This window comes from Athalia rosae, chromosome 3 (assembly GCF_917208135.1).
Source record: "Athalia rosae chromosome 3, iyAthRosa1.1, whole genome shotgun sequence".
In the NCBI taxonomy this organism is placed as follows: Eukaryota; Metazoa; Arthropoda; class Insecta; order Hymenoptera; family Athaliidae; genus Athalia; species Athalia rosae.
Genome location: NC_064028.1, coordinates 3415564 through 3430445, shown reverse-complemented (window position 1 = coordinate 3430445; position 14882 = coordinate 3415564). Strand labels below are relative to the sequence as shown.

Genomic DNA, 14882 nt, shown 5'->3' with positions numbered 1-14882 from the left:
GACGATTTGTCCAGCCGTAAAAAGAGAGTGAGGGTTAATTCCATTGTCGGGCAACGAACTGCTGGACATTAGGCAAATAATCTGATCAGTCGAACGAAACTAATGTCCAAAATGAGTTCAATGGATAACATCAATGGGCACGGAATCAGAGGTACGTCTTTCCTTGGCAGCTCGTGAAATGCTGTGGTATATGATTTAATTTTGACCGCACAACCGTAATTGTATTTTTCTTTTTTGAAACGGATTTTGTCCTCAGTTGGGGATCTCTTTGTCAGAAAATCAACAAACCATTTGTAGCTTTCATATTATCTGTGCGAACTATAATTATTTTGGGTTATTTCCTTCTAACTTTGCTTCGTATATAGTTTTAGATTTTATTCAAGCACTAAATGTATCATCAACATCTATTTATGTTCGATTATTAGAAATTTATTTTCTATTACAGATGCAGAAAATATTCAGATTCCTGTTCCATGGGGTATCGTATGTGGTAAGCTGTTATTTCAGACTTCAAATTTTCAAAACCATTGTTTTGTCAAAATTTCCTCTTGAAAACTATACTGCTGATGTGATAATCATCGGTTGGGCAAATGGGAGATCAATGCTCACCAAGATTTTATTATCCGTATGACATCCTCATCCTAGCTGCAGTGGATTCTCTTCTCATCAAGAAATCCATCCCTTAACTTTCCAAGTTCCAGATGTAAGAGTATTTTTAATGGCAGGCTGATAACAGCATTATCAAACAGTTCATGATATATTTAGGAAAACTTTGGGGCCCTAAGGATGTACAGCCTATAGTAGCAATACATGGCTGGCAGGATAATCTGGGTTCCTTTGATACTCTGGCTCCGTTATTATCAAAGCATACAGCAATTCTATGCATAGATCTGCCAGGTCATGGATATTCCTCTCATCATCCCGATGGACAATTCTACTACGTATTTTGGGATGGGGTTATCCTCCTACGTAGAATCGTTAAACATTACAATTGGGACAAGGTTAGATGCTCCTGAGAATGAGCCATGCAAAGATTTTTCTTGCTTTTTCATTACTTGTCTCTATTGCCAGTGAAACTTAGGTAACAGTTGGTAAAGTGTTGGTGGACTTACAAATAAGAGTAACTGAATTGAACTGTTCATTAATCTGATTATGTATTCAAGTAATAGCCTGTGAGCTTTCGGCATAGATTCCAACAATAGAATCGCCCATTGTTTTGTGATTACCGCAATTCATTGGCTTCATATGTAATTAATAAGTCAGCGTTCAACGTCCGTATTATGTAAAATGTCTGCTTGAACAAAGAGTGCTGAAATTAGGGGTATTTGGTGGCCATAGTACAATGAAGCATGGGGACAAATAGTATCTCGATACTCAAAGATCGATTGACAGTTGTAAAAAATATAGATATACTGCATAGGTTGTAGTGGTAGTTTCTTTACACCATATTTTTCAACAAATATCCATAATTATCTAATGATTCCTTGCGTGGTAAAGAATACTTGCAATGGCTGATTACTGAACCAAATTTGTGTTGACAATTTACTACTTGATTCATTAACATTTTTCCCAGTAATATTTTTCAAAGATCGAGATCAGTTGTGATCCAGTTTGTACTAACACAATGATTACAAAAACAAGCACATAATACCGAATAGAAACCAGATGATTTTATCCATATTAAAAACGCAATATTCTGTAAAATTAATATGTGAATTACCTACAGGTAAATGGTGGGGTCCTAAAGAGATCCAGCCAATATTGGCTTTGCACGGTCGTCAAGATAATGCAGGCACTTTTGACAAGTTGATGCCTCTCATGCCGCCCCATCTTTCCGTTCTGTGCTTGGATATGCCAGGGCATGGCTTGTCTTCCCACTATCCAAAGGGCCAGTCGTATTACGTTCATTTCGACGGTCTCATGTTGCTTCGTAGAATCATTAAATATTTCAAATGGACCAAGGTTAGAAAATTGTCTTTAGTAACTCTCCACCTCAAAAATACTAGTTTTCGCATCATAAAGATCATAGATATTTTCAATAATCTTGTCACTGCATGAAAATGGCCATCAAATCATTCGCCACCTGGTTGACCAGATTCTTCATCGATCACCAAATTACTAAACAGCTATTAACATTAATAACAGCATCTTGTTACTTGGTGCATGAATTTTTAGAACTCACATGTTTTGCTAGTTATAAAGCTTTCTCGATTATTGACAAAGGCTATTACTTGATCTTAACAATAACCCCTCATAATTATCACAAAATTGTCAGAATTAGTTGTATTGGTAATTAACATAATTTTATGCATTACATTTTCGTTGCCATACAATATTTGGTTCTTGAGCTCTGCTGTATGAGAATCTATGTTCTTCGGCATGCTAGTTTACAATACAGGTTCGAAATGGAAACTTTTTGGCCTAGGTGAAGTTGTTGGGACATTCTCTCGGAGGTGCAATATCCTTTCTCTATGCAGCTTCATTCCCGGAAGAAGTGGAATTCCTAATTAGTTTGGATATAGCCAGTCCTTGCGTGAGAAACGTTGAAAAAATTGCCAGCGCCACTGGTGAAAATATTGATAAATATCTCAAGTATGAAAACCTGCCACTTGATAGTATGCCATGTTACAAACATGAAGAAATGATCGATATTGTCTTTGATGCATACGATGGTTCCATCACCCGAGAAAGTGCAGAGATTTTAATGAAGCGAGGTATGCAGCCAGCACCGACTGGAAAGCAGTTCTACTTCTCTCGAGATGCTAGGCTCAAGGTAAATATATTTGAATTATCTATAGATTATTGCGATGAAAATTCAACAAGTACTTTGTTAGCACGATCATTTATGTTGTTTTCCGTTTCAGGTTGCATTACTAGGCATGATATCCATCGACTTGGCATTGGCCTATGCCGCTAAAATTCGTTGCGCCTACTTAAATATCCGTGCGGTTCCTGGAATGAAATTTGACAAACCTGAGAATTACCATAAGGTTTTGGACGTCATTAAAGGAGGTGCCAGGAGATTCGAATACCACGAAGTAGAAGGAACTCATCATGTCCATCTGAACAATCCTGAGAGAATAATCGGTATAATTGTCGACTTCATAGAAGACTAATGAAGGAGACGTTTAGGTACTGCAATATTTTTCATAAATTTATTGAAAATATGTAACCGTGCGCAGATCACTTAAAAACCCTCGAGTTCTTTTTATTTTTTGACCGCTGTAAGAGAAGTCATCTTCTTTGACGGATGAATAATTTGTTAGGTAATGTTGAACTGAAGAAAGTGTGACAAATAGCAGTACTCAATAATGAAACCTAAACTTTACTCATACAACATTAATTCAATTCGTTCCAAGGTGAACTTCATTTAGATGCTCTGGGTGATTGTAGTGAAAAATGTAGATATCCTTTTGCCGAGGTGAACAAAAAAACTATGTATAATTGATCGAAATTACTTCGATAGACTTCAGCTGAAAGTATGTGTAGAACTGAAATTATCAACCGTTGACCATGGGGTTAAACTGTTCCGTAATTTTACTTGAATTTTAACAGATTGCATCACAGAAATTAAATATTGAACAAACTAAAGACTTGAAAATCCAACTCATTGGTGATAGAATTCTCTTGAGAAATACTTCTGTTAATATTGGTTGAGTTAATAGACATATTGAAAATATTTTTCCACCACAGACGAAAAAAGCTAGTACCATATCATTCGTCATAAATGTTATTGAATAAAATGAAGCCTCCATCGACTGAAAATCAACTAGTTATTTATAGTGTTACCAGGTGTGATGAAAACTGCAAAGTTTGTACACATTCGTTAATTTTTTGTCGAGTGACAATTTGCAATGCAAATTAATGATGATTCACTTATGCCCTAAATATCTTAGTGGCTATTTGGGCTCAGTACTCGTTCTGGATGGAGTCGAATGCTTAGGGGAATAGGAAGAATTTTTAACACTTTAATAGTGATGGGATAAGATCTTCGGTTCTATCAAGTTTTGTGAAATAATTACACACCATAACTCATTCCAGTTTTTGATTGGTGGCTCGCTATATATCAGTCACGGGCAATCATTATAATGTATCATTTCCAGAAATTTGGAAAATCTATCCTGTCACTCTGCGAGAAAAGCCAATGTCTGATATTGGGGATTATGTGTATTTGGAAAATTGAGATAATTCTCAACATTAATTAACTAATTATTCATAATCAATTTCATACAGAAGTTTGATTAACTATGGCAATATGTGAAGCTAAAAGAATTCGGTATGTAATACAATTGAAAAGAGTACATGTCTGATAGGACTTCAGAAGGTTGGCTTTCACTCGGTAACAATATAAAAATGATAAGAACGTATGCAATAATGGGAGTTTGGCGCAGGTAAAAAGGAATACCGGTTTGTTTATGCAACCACAAAGACGATAGGGATTGCCTCGAAACCGCGATAACTTGTACATTATCTGTCTTATAACTGCCCATAATATTATTATCACATTTTTCCATTTTTCGTTCATTTATTTTACCATAGCATCGTTTTACCGACGTAGCTTCAAACATTTATTCGTAACAAAGGAAATTCGAAATCCAGTAGATATCCAATTTCCAAATGAGTATATAAATTTCATACACAGTTTCGAAGTTTTTCCTCAGTATAAACGTAATAAACCCGTGTATAGAAAGGTGAGATCGGATGTTGGGTATAACGAGCCTGAATATTTCCACAATGGATTTTGGGCGACCGTGGTATTTATTCAAGTGTTTCCTTTTCTCTTTTTACTCTTCCTGCATACGTATTTTTTAATATAAATTCTCCGATAACGAGATATATTATTGCATTATTATTTATCCAGCTGACGTGGTTTGCCTTTGGTCTGAATACAGACTCACCACTAAACCAAATAGAATTTGTAAAAAAAAGAAACTGAAAATTATTGCTTAAAAGATCTCATTCGATGCAAGTTGGCCGGGAGTAACTTGTACATTATAAATTACATAGAAATGAGTAACATTCGTAGTTGCCTGAAATTATTAAAAAAAAGAACAAGAAGAAATCCAATTCAATGAATTTGTGTCCTGTCTGATGTGGCTGAAGTTATTAACAAGAAATTAAGAATAAATACAAAATTTTAGAATTTGAATTGGTTGAAAATTTCAAATAACATCTTGGTACACGTTCTGTTCAATGTCGAAAAATTGACTGACGAATTTCTCCTTTTTTGGAATATTACGATTCTGAATTGAAGACTTCTTCCTATAATATCAAACTGGAACCTTGTTCCACCTGATAAAATTGAGCTATCGTCTCGTGGTTCAAATTTACGAAGATGTTCAAGCAATCGATCCTGTGATTTTTGCCTAGGGAGAAGTTGTTAAATCGTCTTACATTATTTTATTAATACTCTTGACTCGACATTCGTATAACATTAGCTTTGCAATTTAATAGCTCTGTATGACCCAGTATACTTCTGGAAACTCGTTGATATTGGTTCCTATCAATTGAGTTTACGTTGACGCGAGCGTTGACGACAACTGCAAGTACCTAGCTAAACGTGGATAATTATTGCGACGATAGCGTGGCATAACACGTGGAAACTCAACAGGAATATACGTATATCATTTGGACAGGTGGAAGAGCTTTAGTTAGCTGAAGACACGAGACTGTGGTGGCCACGCCAAAGCGGTTGCTGCGGCCCTCTTAAACAAAGATGATGATCGTAAACGGCTATTTTTAAGGATCGGCACCGAAGATCAAGTATCGGTATCGCTTTTTAGCAGGTAAGTTTGATAAAATATTCTTTAAAAAAGTACCCTTATGATTATAAATAGTAAAATAAACGAATATTGTTACGTAATTTATTCGAGGCAAGGAATTGTTTTGTAACAATTACTGACTTAAAAATAATATTATGCGGATAACTGTCGGCTGGCTTTAGTTATAATTCAAAATGCACAATCATGTACGGATTGTCTGCGAAAACTGGAGTTACGTTCGTTCAAGTTTTCAAGTAGTTTTCTTGACGTAGTCATGACAAGTAATGGGGTTGAAAATACGTTTAACGATTTTGTTTCCGTTTTTTGCAGTAGAAATAAATCTTGTCCGGTCAACCTTGGCGCCTTGTGGTTCGCAACCGAGTATACGTGGTGCTACTTATTGGCGTGCTTTTGCTAGGGGTTGATTTTTTACGAAAAAGGTTTGCTACCGTTACAACTTAATCTCGTTGATCTAATGCATCGATCCCAACGATCAACAAACTTAAATTTGAAAGTTTGTTCGTTCGGCTCGAGTTATTAGGCCAACATTAAAATGATATTTTTTACAACGTGAGGAAATGATTATCAACGGGGTCTAATATCCGGAGAACAAAACTACGGAGATCTCGAAGTATATGAAAAAAAAAAATAGTTTTTATTTTCTCATCCGCCTGCACCAAGGATTATATTTTCAGTTTCGTGAAGCTTTGGACGATTCAAATTCCCTCGTCATATGATGCAGTAATCAAAAATGTTCGTTAAAAGTGTATTTCGTGCAATTTTTTCGTTCTTTTCTTTCTTTTTTTCACAGAAACTTGAAGCTATGATTGATGACTTTGTGCCACATTTTCAAGTAGGCCGCGATAAGCCCCAGCGAGGACACGAAGCTCCTGATCAGTTGGTGTGAACGAAGCAATTGTGCGAAGTCTGGCTTTAGCACGTTCCAGGTCCTATGGCGTTATAATATCATGGTAAAATACATGCTCACGTAATAAACTCAGAATGATAATTTACCTTCAAAAATATTTGGTTGCGGAGTTCCGATTCCCTTGCTGAAACAATTTCGGGTTTCGAACACCCGGAAATGTTTTTCTTCTCTTCATCTCGCTTGATTTCCAACCGGCTATTCGCGCTGCATAATAGGACACGTAAAATTATTTATTTAAAGGCTTAATCGAATTTCTTATCGGGTGATGAACAAAAAGCACCATACAGTTATCTAGGTATAATATTATTTACAAAACATTACGATTGTTTGATTTTATTCTCCAATTCCCTTTCCTCTTTTATATAATCTTCGAGAATATCACGAACGTTTGCGTCTTGAGAATACATAGCGTCAGAATTTTTGATAAAATATTGTATTTAACTGACGATGAGTTAATTCATTTCTACTCAAAGAGATATTTGGCACCGCTACGTACGTACTTCCGTTTAGCGAATCTTTTATACAAATTTAAACACATTTGTTTCTAAACATTGTTGCGATGGTAACAAAATCGATAATGTCTCCAACAGTTCAAGACAATTTTACCTGTGGAATGACATCATTATACTCGCATTTATTTTAAATTTATAAAATTTAAAATGACTACACCTACACAGTTATTCCTTTTTCAAATTTTTTGTTATAAAACCTGTGGAGAATTTAACAAAATTAACGCGTCTTTTTTAATTCATATACATTACTATGCGTACAAACATTTTTTTGTGCTTATTAAAATTTGACATTGCAACACCTGGGTATATACTTCTTTAATGTCTCATGACAAGTAACATATTGACACACGTGATATTGCACCCACCTCTCGAATTTAAAGTAACGTTTGGCCGGCTAAATGATGGATTGATATAATCCAACTGACAAAATTATTTGATGGGGTAGAATTAATGAAGATTATCAAATACAATCCAGTTACAGGAGTATCGTATAGGTCATCTTTCATTATTAGTATCATTATCATTATCGTTATCGTTATTATTATTATTATTGTTTTTGTTGTTGTTGTTGGTGGCATTAATATTTTTAATATTTTACATTTATGTATACAATACATTATACTTTATTATTATAATGGACTCTCCATCCACGTTTACGGGTATGCAAGAAGGGAGGGGAAAAACTGTACGCCCTTTATGAAATAAAATCTGTGCTGAAAGCTCAGATAAGACTATACTTTTGGTGATATATCTAGATATATTCCCGTTGTCAAAATTAATACCGTAAGTATAATTGAATTAAAAAAACGTGGTATTAATTTTTGTATATATTTGGGACCAGGCTTATTTTTATTTTTATAGGACCAATTGTAAATAAAATGTTTTATTTTTGTATACTTTATTAGATTTATTTATTTTTTTGTCAGTTTTTCGTTTTTTCCTATATCGTTCTATCAATAGTTATTCTGGCTCTCATCGCGTTTGCCTGCGATTACTTACATCGATAATTACCGTATTCAATTTTTGTACAATCGTTAAGAAAATACGGCGACTTAAATTTATTTATATTAGACATCTTAACAAAGTATACCGTCTACGTATGTATTTACATACATTATACAACTAATTTTATATGTGTAGAATAATAATGATAATGAAAATTAAAAATTAGGAAAACAAAAATATCATCGTCATTCGCAATTTCACTCACATCCGCATAAAAAAATTAATTGAAAAGATGATTATTTTCTTTGAAAAAACAATCGCGGCGTTACTTTTCATCCGGCTGTTGAAATCCGCTCTCATTAAACCCAAATATCACGGCAAAGGATATTTTTCGTATATTAAGCCAGTATTTTGCAATTCATTGTATGTATGCCAATGATATTCAAATACCAGTGACCTTGCTTATGAATCTTGAATTTTTTTTTTCATATCTAAACAATACACGGTGGATGAAACTAATAGCTTGATATAATCAGATAACAATAAATCAGTTCATCGTAAACATTGGAACTAATGTAAAATTGTAACGTAGATACCAGAGCTAACAAATAAAACTAAGAAATAGGGTAAATATCTTGTCACATATAGAAAAATTTATGTTGAATCTCTTTTTTAAATAATATACTATAGACGTCACATGATTGCATCGATGTTACATAGACAACTGCTTAGATAAAATGTCATTAACTAATTGGATTAATAATGATGATAATAGTAATAATAAAAATAATATCAACGATGATGATGATGGTGATGATAATGACGATGCTAATAATAACTGTGGGAGTCTGTACAACAATCCAATTTTTCATCAAGAAAGTGAATTGGTGGATAGTGAACTTACTGAACGTAATAAGAACTAATTGTAAGAAAAAAGAAGAGATGTGTGGAGAAGCACAAAGGATTGGAAATAGAGATCTTTTTATCGAAGATGTAGAAATAAATCAAAAGTGCTCATAATGTTCCATGCTAGTGGAACAAAAGAGAATTATAGATTTCTGAATGTTAAGACTAGTTATGCATGGAATGACTTTTCTTAACATGAACTCTCAACCCCTTGTTAGTGTCAAAGCTCTTATCACAATACTCACAACGAAAACATGTCTGCACGTTAGTTTTAGGAATGGGAATTTCAGGTTTGGAAATTATTTCGGAACATAACTGACTTTTTTCGTCTTCCATTATTAGATATTCATCTGGATGCTGACGCCTAACGTGCATGTAAACAGCTTGACGCGTACGGAATAATCGTTGGCATAGGTTGCAACTGTAAGTACTGGTAGAGTGTGTCTGCATATGATTTCTTATGCCCACGTTGCTGCTGAAAGTTTTACCACAAATGTTGCAGCTTTTTGGTTTTGAATCTTTGTGAAGTGATGACATATGAAGCTTCAGGCTCAAAGCGGTAGGAAAATCCTTGGTGCATACAGTGCATGGAAAACGGCTAGACTCCAACGACGGAAGGGGTTTAGAAACTGACTTCTTTTTTGCAAGCAATGCTGCCCGACGAAATGCATCTTTTCCGTGAACAGACATTTGATGCTTGTACAAAGTGCTCCTTCCAAGAAATGATTTTAGACAAAGGCTGCAATTCCACATCTTTTTCATACGCCAGCCAACGGAGAGGTTGAAATTTGATTTTGAAGATACAGGTACAGGTTTTGGCTGCTCAAAATGAACAGGGGCATTGCTTTCTACAGTCGATATGATTTTGCGACGTTTGATACGAGGACCTGATGTTTCTTGGGACCGATAGGGGCAATTCTTTGCCGAATGAAGCTGCAGATCTATTTTGGAAGTATGATATTTGGAGCAGAGGTTGCACTGGAATTCCGGTTTTTCAACAATCGAATCACGCTTGTTTTCTGCGGAATTTACAAGGTGGTAGAGTCTATGCTTGCGAAGTTTGATCGAAGTGTCGAATATCTTGTTGCAAACATTGCATGGGAACTGATTAGCCAGCGGTTTTTTTACCGTGGCTTGAAACCGTGTAGCAGCAGTGGTACTAACTTTGTGTAGCTTTTGATGCCTCAATAAACTTCTTCGAGACGTATAAAAGTTACCGCATATTTCGCAGGGGTAGGTTCTTAGGTCTCTCGGCGTGTAATATCTCTTTCTCTTAACACCGTTCTTAGAGTCGCTCAATATAGGATTTTCCACATGCCATTCCAAGTGTCTCTCCAAACTGGGTTTATCGGGTAACGTATGAGTACACAATTCGCACTGCAGATCGCTTGTTGTATAATTTTTTTCGTTTTTATTGCGAGAGCAATGAACATCCCAAAGGTGTTTTCTCAAATCACCAACGTCAATGAACTTGTCGTCGCAAACTTGACACTGTAACTGAGGTTTTGGTTTCGACGGTGGCGAGTTTGGAAACGATTTTCTAGCTCTTGCAGGTTTCGGTACGGATACTGTAGAGTCGTTAAAAATATCCTGTGACTGTAGTATGGGTAGGGACTTGTTCAGACCTTTGACATCACTGATCAATCTATGAGTCTTTCGCGTGTGCCACCCCCTGTGAATTTTCAGAGACAAATCTTCCTTGAACTGTTTTCCGCATATGTCGCATTCATGCAACGCATCGACTTGATTTATGTGAGTAGTTTCGTAATGCAAATTCAAATTTCTTCTAGTCGTGAATGTTTGAGGACACATCGGGCAAGTTATCGAGGAGGTGGATGGATGCTTGTGTTCAGTTCTGACGTGATATTCGAACGCATTCTTCTTTGTAAATACTCTTCTGCATTCGGTGCATTTTCGACGGTTTTTACTGTTCTTGTGAACGTTTGCAATGTGTCTCTTCCGGTTGGCAGAACTTGTGAAACTCTTGTTACAAATGTTACATGTTTCACCGGACTCAGAATTCGAGTCGCGTGAATTGTCCAATAGAGCGATATCTTTGGTGTCTTCCGCCCCTTCGTATTCCACATAAGAAGTATGAGCACTTTGTTCGGCGGGATCCTCAATACCATGGTCTTTCATGTGAACTTCTAGAGCCCCAGCGCTACTGAACATACTACGACAAATGACACACGAATATATTTTAACTTTTAAATGCAGATTCCTGTGCTCCCCTAGTTCTGTTCTAGTTGGAAACTCTTGACCACATAATGCACAGCTGTACTTTTGCCTGCTACTTCTCGACTCATTCGTATGTAACTCCTCCTCATAATCGTTCCACTCTTTCAGGGAATTTTCCTGGTTAACCGAAGCTCTTTCCCCGTCAACTTGTCCGCCTTCAAGCGGATGATTTTTTTTATGATGAACCAAAAAATCAGTTGGCGTATTGAATTTTTTACGACAAAGTGAACAGGTAATTTCACTTGTACTGTGTACGCTATACAAATGGCTGGTATACTTTCTGAATAGAAGAAAAGTCATCCTGCAATGTACACAAGCATAACTGGTTCGTTCACTTGCAGGACGTTGGCTACAAATTGTTTGATGATCCAACAAATTTCGTTTATGTTTATAAATCATTCCGCATAAACTACACGGAAGATTAAATGCGGGATTCCCATTTACATAAGGACCAGGTAAATGTAAGTGTGACCAATTCAGAGGAGCAGGTGTCGACGTAGGGTCTTTTCTCAACATCTTTGCCGGAGTTTGGTTAGAGGATGATGGTGTTTCATTGGCGAGTTGGTCGTCAGAATGTTGCGAGGTGAGATGGTTCAACAATTCTTGTCTATTAGCCACAGACTTGGAGCACATATTACAAGTGAAATATTTCTCTAAACCAGACTTTGGCTCAACTATAGCTATCTTCATGGCGCACTCAAAAGAAGTATAACAGTGATTTTTGTAAATCAAACGATCTGAGAATTGTGTAAGACAAGCCACACAGGTGAATGGGCGTAGGTCTGGTAAATGCTGTCTGAGATGATTTAAGGTAGTTCTTCGATCAGGAAAAACTTGTTTGCAAGAATAACAAGAGTATGTTTTCAGTTGACCGATGATATTTTGCTGGACTTGGGACAGGGGGGTCTCTGAATTCCTGTCCATTTTATTGATTTCATCTTCTACATCCTCGATCATTTCTTCATCGCCATCTTTGTTGCAGCTCGTCAATTCATCGGCACTATTCTCCTCTTGGAGATTATTCGTGAAAAATCTGTGTTCATCTTGAAATGCTGCCGATTGAGACTTTGTACTTTGAGCCTTCTGTTTGATGGCCAACTTCAAGTTTGCCTTGTTATCGATTTGTTCGGACTCAGGGAGAGGAGTATGAAACCTCTCCATGTGTTTTCCGTAAGAATATTTGGAGTGAAGATTTATTTGACAGAAAACACATTTTTTTCTGAACTGGTGTTTGTTCCGCAAATGCGTATGAGGTCCTCTTTTCACTTTTTTCTTAGTTTTGAAAGTCACAGAGTTTGACCTCTGCGTAGAATCAGCTTCCATAACTCTATCTTCGGTAGGACATATCGCAGCCACAGGGTTGGGCAAAATTTCACCACCCGTTACAGATTCAATTTCTATATTAGAATCATATTCATCTTCTTGTAATGGTTCATCTTTAACTTCTATTGTACAGTAGGGTTTTGAGACTGTTGTGTTTCTTTCAGATTCCTGCGGCATAGTTGGCGGAGATATTGGCATACCAAAGCTCCTGGTTCTTCTTCTGCAAGCGACTTCACTTTTTGTCTGTTTTTCCATTTCCTTCTCAGATTGGACTGATTGCTCGTTGGTAATATGCAGAGCCCATACACCATCGTTCTTGTTGAAAATAATAAAAAAATTTACACTTATATTTGGCGGGGGGAATTCAGTACGTTTGATCAATTTGCCATCATAAAATAATGCCATAGATAATTATCTGCGTCTATGAAGTATCAGCAGATAATTATCTTTTGTTAATGGGACGTGCTAAAAGTTAGTTTGTCATAGTTACGTCCGATATTTAGAGATTGGATTTATTAGAATGTATGTAAATAATTGTATTACAGGAACTTGAATAATTATTATTATTCTTGATCCACTTACTTCATTTTGCTCATCATGAGTCATATCAAGTGGATCTGTTATGGTTTCTATCTGATCTGTTTCAAAATCTAGATCAATTGGCTCTTGTTTTATGGTTAGTCCCTGTAGAGCAACATAAATTTTACATTTATGATCGAACAATCATTGTTTATGTTAGATACAGTTCATGGGTCATAGGTAAAGGAAGCCATTACCGTATGAATGGGCATCTGCTGCATCTGCCACTGTTGGAGTTTGTCTTGAGCTTTAAGGCAAGATTCTCTGTAACTATGCCATTGGTTTACATTTGTTATGCATCGTCGGCATATAAGCGTCGATAATTTATCGGTAGATGAGATCTGCAATGAAATTTATTGTCAGTATCCCTAAATATGCATCATTTATACGTGAAGCAGAAAATCTGCAACTGATTCTACGTACAACTCACTTTCAATTTGCAATGATATAAAGACCTGCCAACTATTCTTCAGTTATCTTAAAACTTGGAGAATTGAATGACAAATTTATCTTGTGACAATATAATTTGTTGCATTTAATCGAGTGATTATAATTAGTACACAAAGTCACTGATATCTTAGTTGTTTCCTGCATTTATCAATTCCTTTTCGTAAATTGCAACTAGTTCACAGATTTTAGTTTGGATAACAACAAGATTCACTGTAATGGTTACCATCATCATTAAGGATTATTCAGAATAAATGAATCCTGTCATAACTTCTCTTACTTGCTGCAAGTTCAGCAAAATGTGTACAAGTACAAGCTGAATAACACAAGTACAAAATGCAATTGAGTGAAAGACACATATGTATATCTTTGAAGCATTAGTCATCAAATAACCGAAGTCAATCAGCATATTCTATATCGTTAATTGAGGCAAATCTGAAAAAGTAGAGATCATGCCTACTGTTTAATTTTTCTAATCACAGTAAGCTATGTGTTTTATAGAGTGGTCAACTTTATTATGAACAAGGGATAAATATGCTCTCAATTTTTTTGTAACAGATTAAGGCTCAAAAATGCTAAGAAGATGGAGCTATATATTTCTATGACGTTCTGGGTATTCAGCTAGACAGATCGTACTGTATTTTTCGAGAAGGAATAACACTATGCAGTTTCAGTCAAGAAGAAACATAACCTTGAAGTTTAGTGATACCGCCGTCCTATTTTCGCCGATAAAAGTATAAATCACTGAATAATGAGGCGAGGAATGAGTCGCCGAAATTTTTAATACACAAAAGTCACGAGAGCCTACAAACCTGAATAGCTAAGCAGGCTTGAATCTTGCAGGAAAGCGGCACCGACGAATCATCTCCATCAAAAATTGAGGACTTTGGATCGTCCGGCGACAAACAGAGTCTGCAGATATTTTCAACGTTCGGTATTGACACCACATCATCCATTTTGAAACAGGAGACTGCAACGGTATTTCGCATTAAAAGCTTTCAGATAAAAAGACACATCCTAATACTCTAGGTTACGGCCCGACCGTTTTGTTTAGGAATGGACATTCGGACAATCCATTGGAACAATCGAAGGTCCGGTTCCACCCGGTCCTAGGATTTAGGTACGTCCAGGAATGGAGTCACAAGTTGTCTATAATCGGGCGTATGAGGGTGAAAAGAAAACGCAACGATATTAGGGGATCAACCTATAGATCAGACGAATCAAGATAAAAAGAAGAAAAAA

At 36.1% G+C, this 14882-nt stretch overlaps 2 protein-coding genes and 1 long non-coding RNA gene across 5 annotated transcripts; 2 read left to right on the top strand and 1 right to left on the bottom strand.

Annotated features, from left to right (window-relative positions):
• The first annotated feature begins 9 nt into the window (after nucleotides 1-9).
• On the top strand, nucleotides 10-3765 carry LOC105686439 (probable serine hydrolase). 3 transcript variants are annotated; one of them, XM_012401273.3, is made up of 5 exons: nucleotides 10-151; nucleotides 446-490; nucleotides 1727-1962; nucleotides 2426-2773; nucleotides 2865-3765. In XM_012401273.3, exons 1-5 carry the CDS (start codon nucleotides 103-105, stop codon nucleotides 3114-3116), a joined length of 930 nt encoding a protein of 309 aa, XP_012256696.1. In that variant the 5' UTR covers nucleotides 10-102; the 3' UTR covers nucleotides 3117-3765. The 3 variants fall into 3 exon arrangements, with proteins under 3 accessions (XP_012256696.1, XP_012256694.2, XP_048508861.1); XM_012401271.3 differs by lacking the exon at nucleotides 1727-1962 and adding an exon at nucleotides 766-1001; XM_048652904.1 differs by lacking the exons at nucleotides 10-151; nucleotides 446-490 and adding an exon at nucleotides 865-1001.
• A 1491-nt stretch (nucleotides 3766-5256) lies between these two features.
• Nucleotides 5257-6775, top strand: LOC125500339. The gene is made up of 3 exons (XR_007277669.1): nucleotides 5257-5786; nucleotides 6093-6202; nucleotides 6574-6775. It is a non-coding gene; the product is annotated as an uncharacterized LOC125500339 (long non-coding RNA).
• On the bottom strand, nucleotides 5851-14779 carry LOC105686436 (zinc finger protein Xfin-like). The gene is made up of 4 exons (XM_012401266.3): nucleotides 14453-14779; nucleotides 13391-13534; nucleotides 13197-13298; nucleotides 5851-12929 (listed from the first exon to the last, which is right to left on the bottom strand). Exons 1-4 carry the CDS (start codon nucleotides 14627-14629, stop codon nucleotides 9219-9221), a joined length of 4134 nt encoding a protein of 1377 aa, XP_012256689.2. The 5' UTR covers nucleotides 14630-14779; the 3' UTR covers nucleotides 5851-9218.
• Nucleotides 14780-14882: the final 103 nt, after the last annotated feature.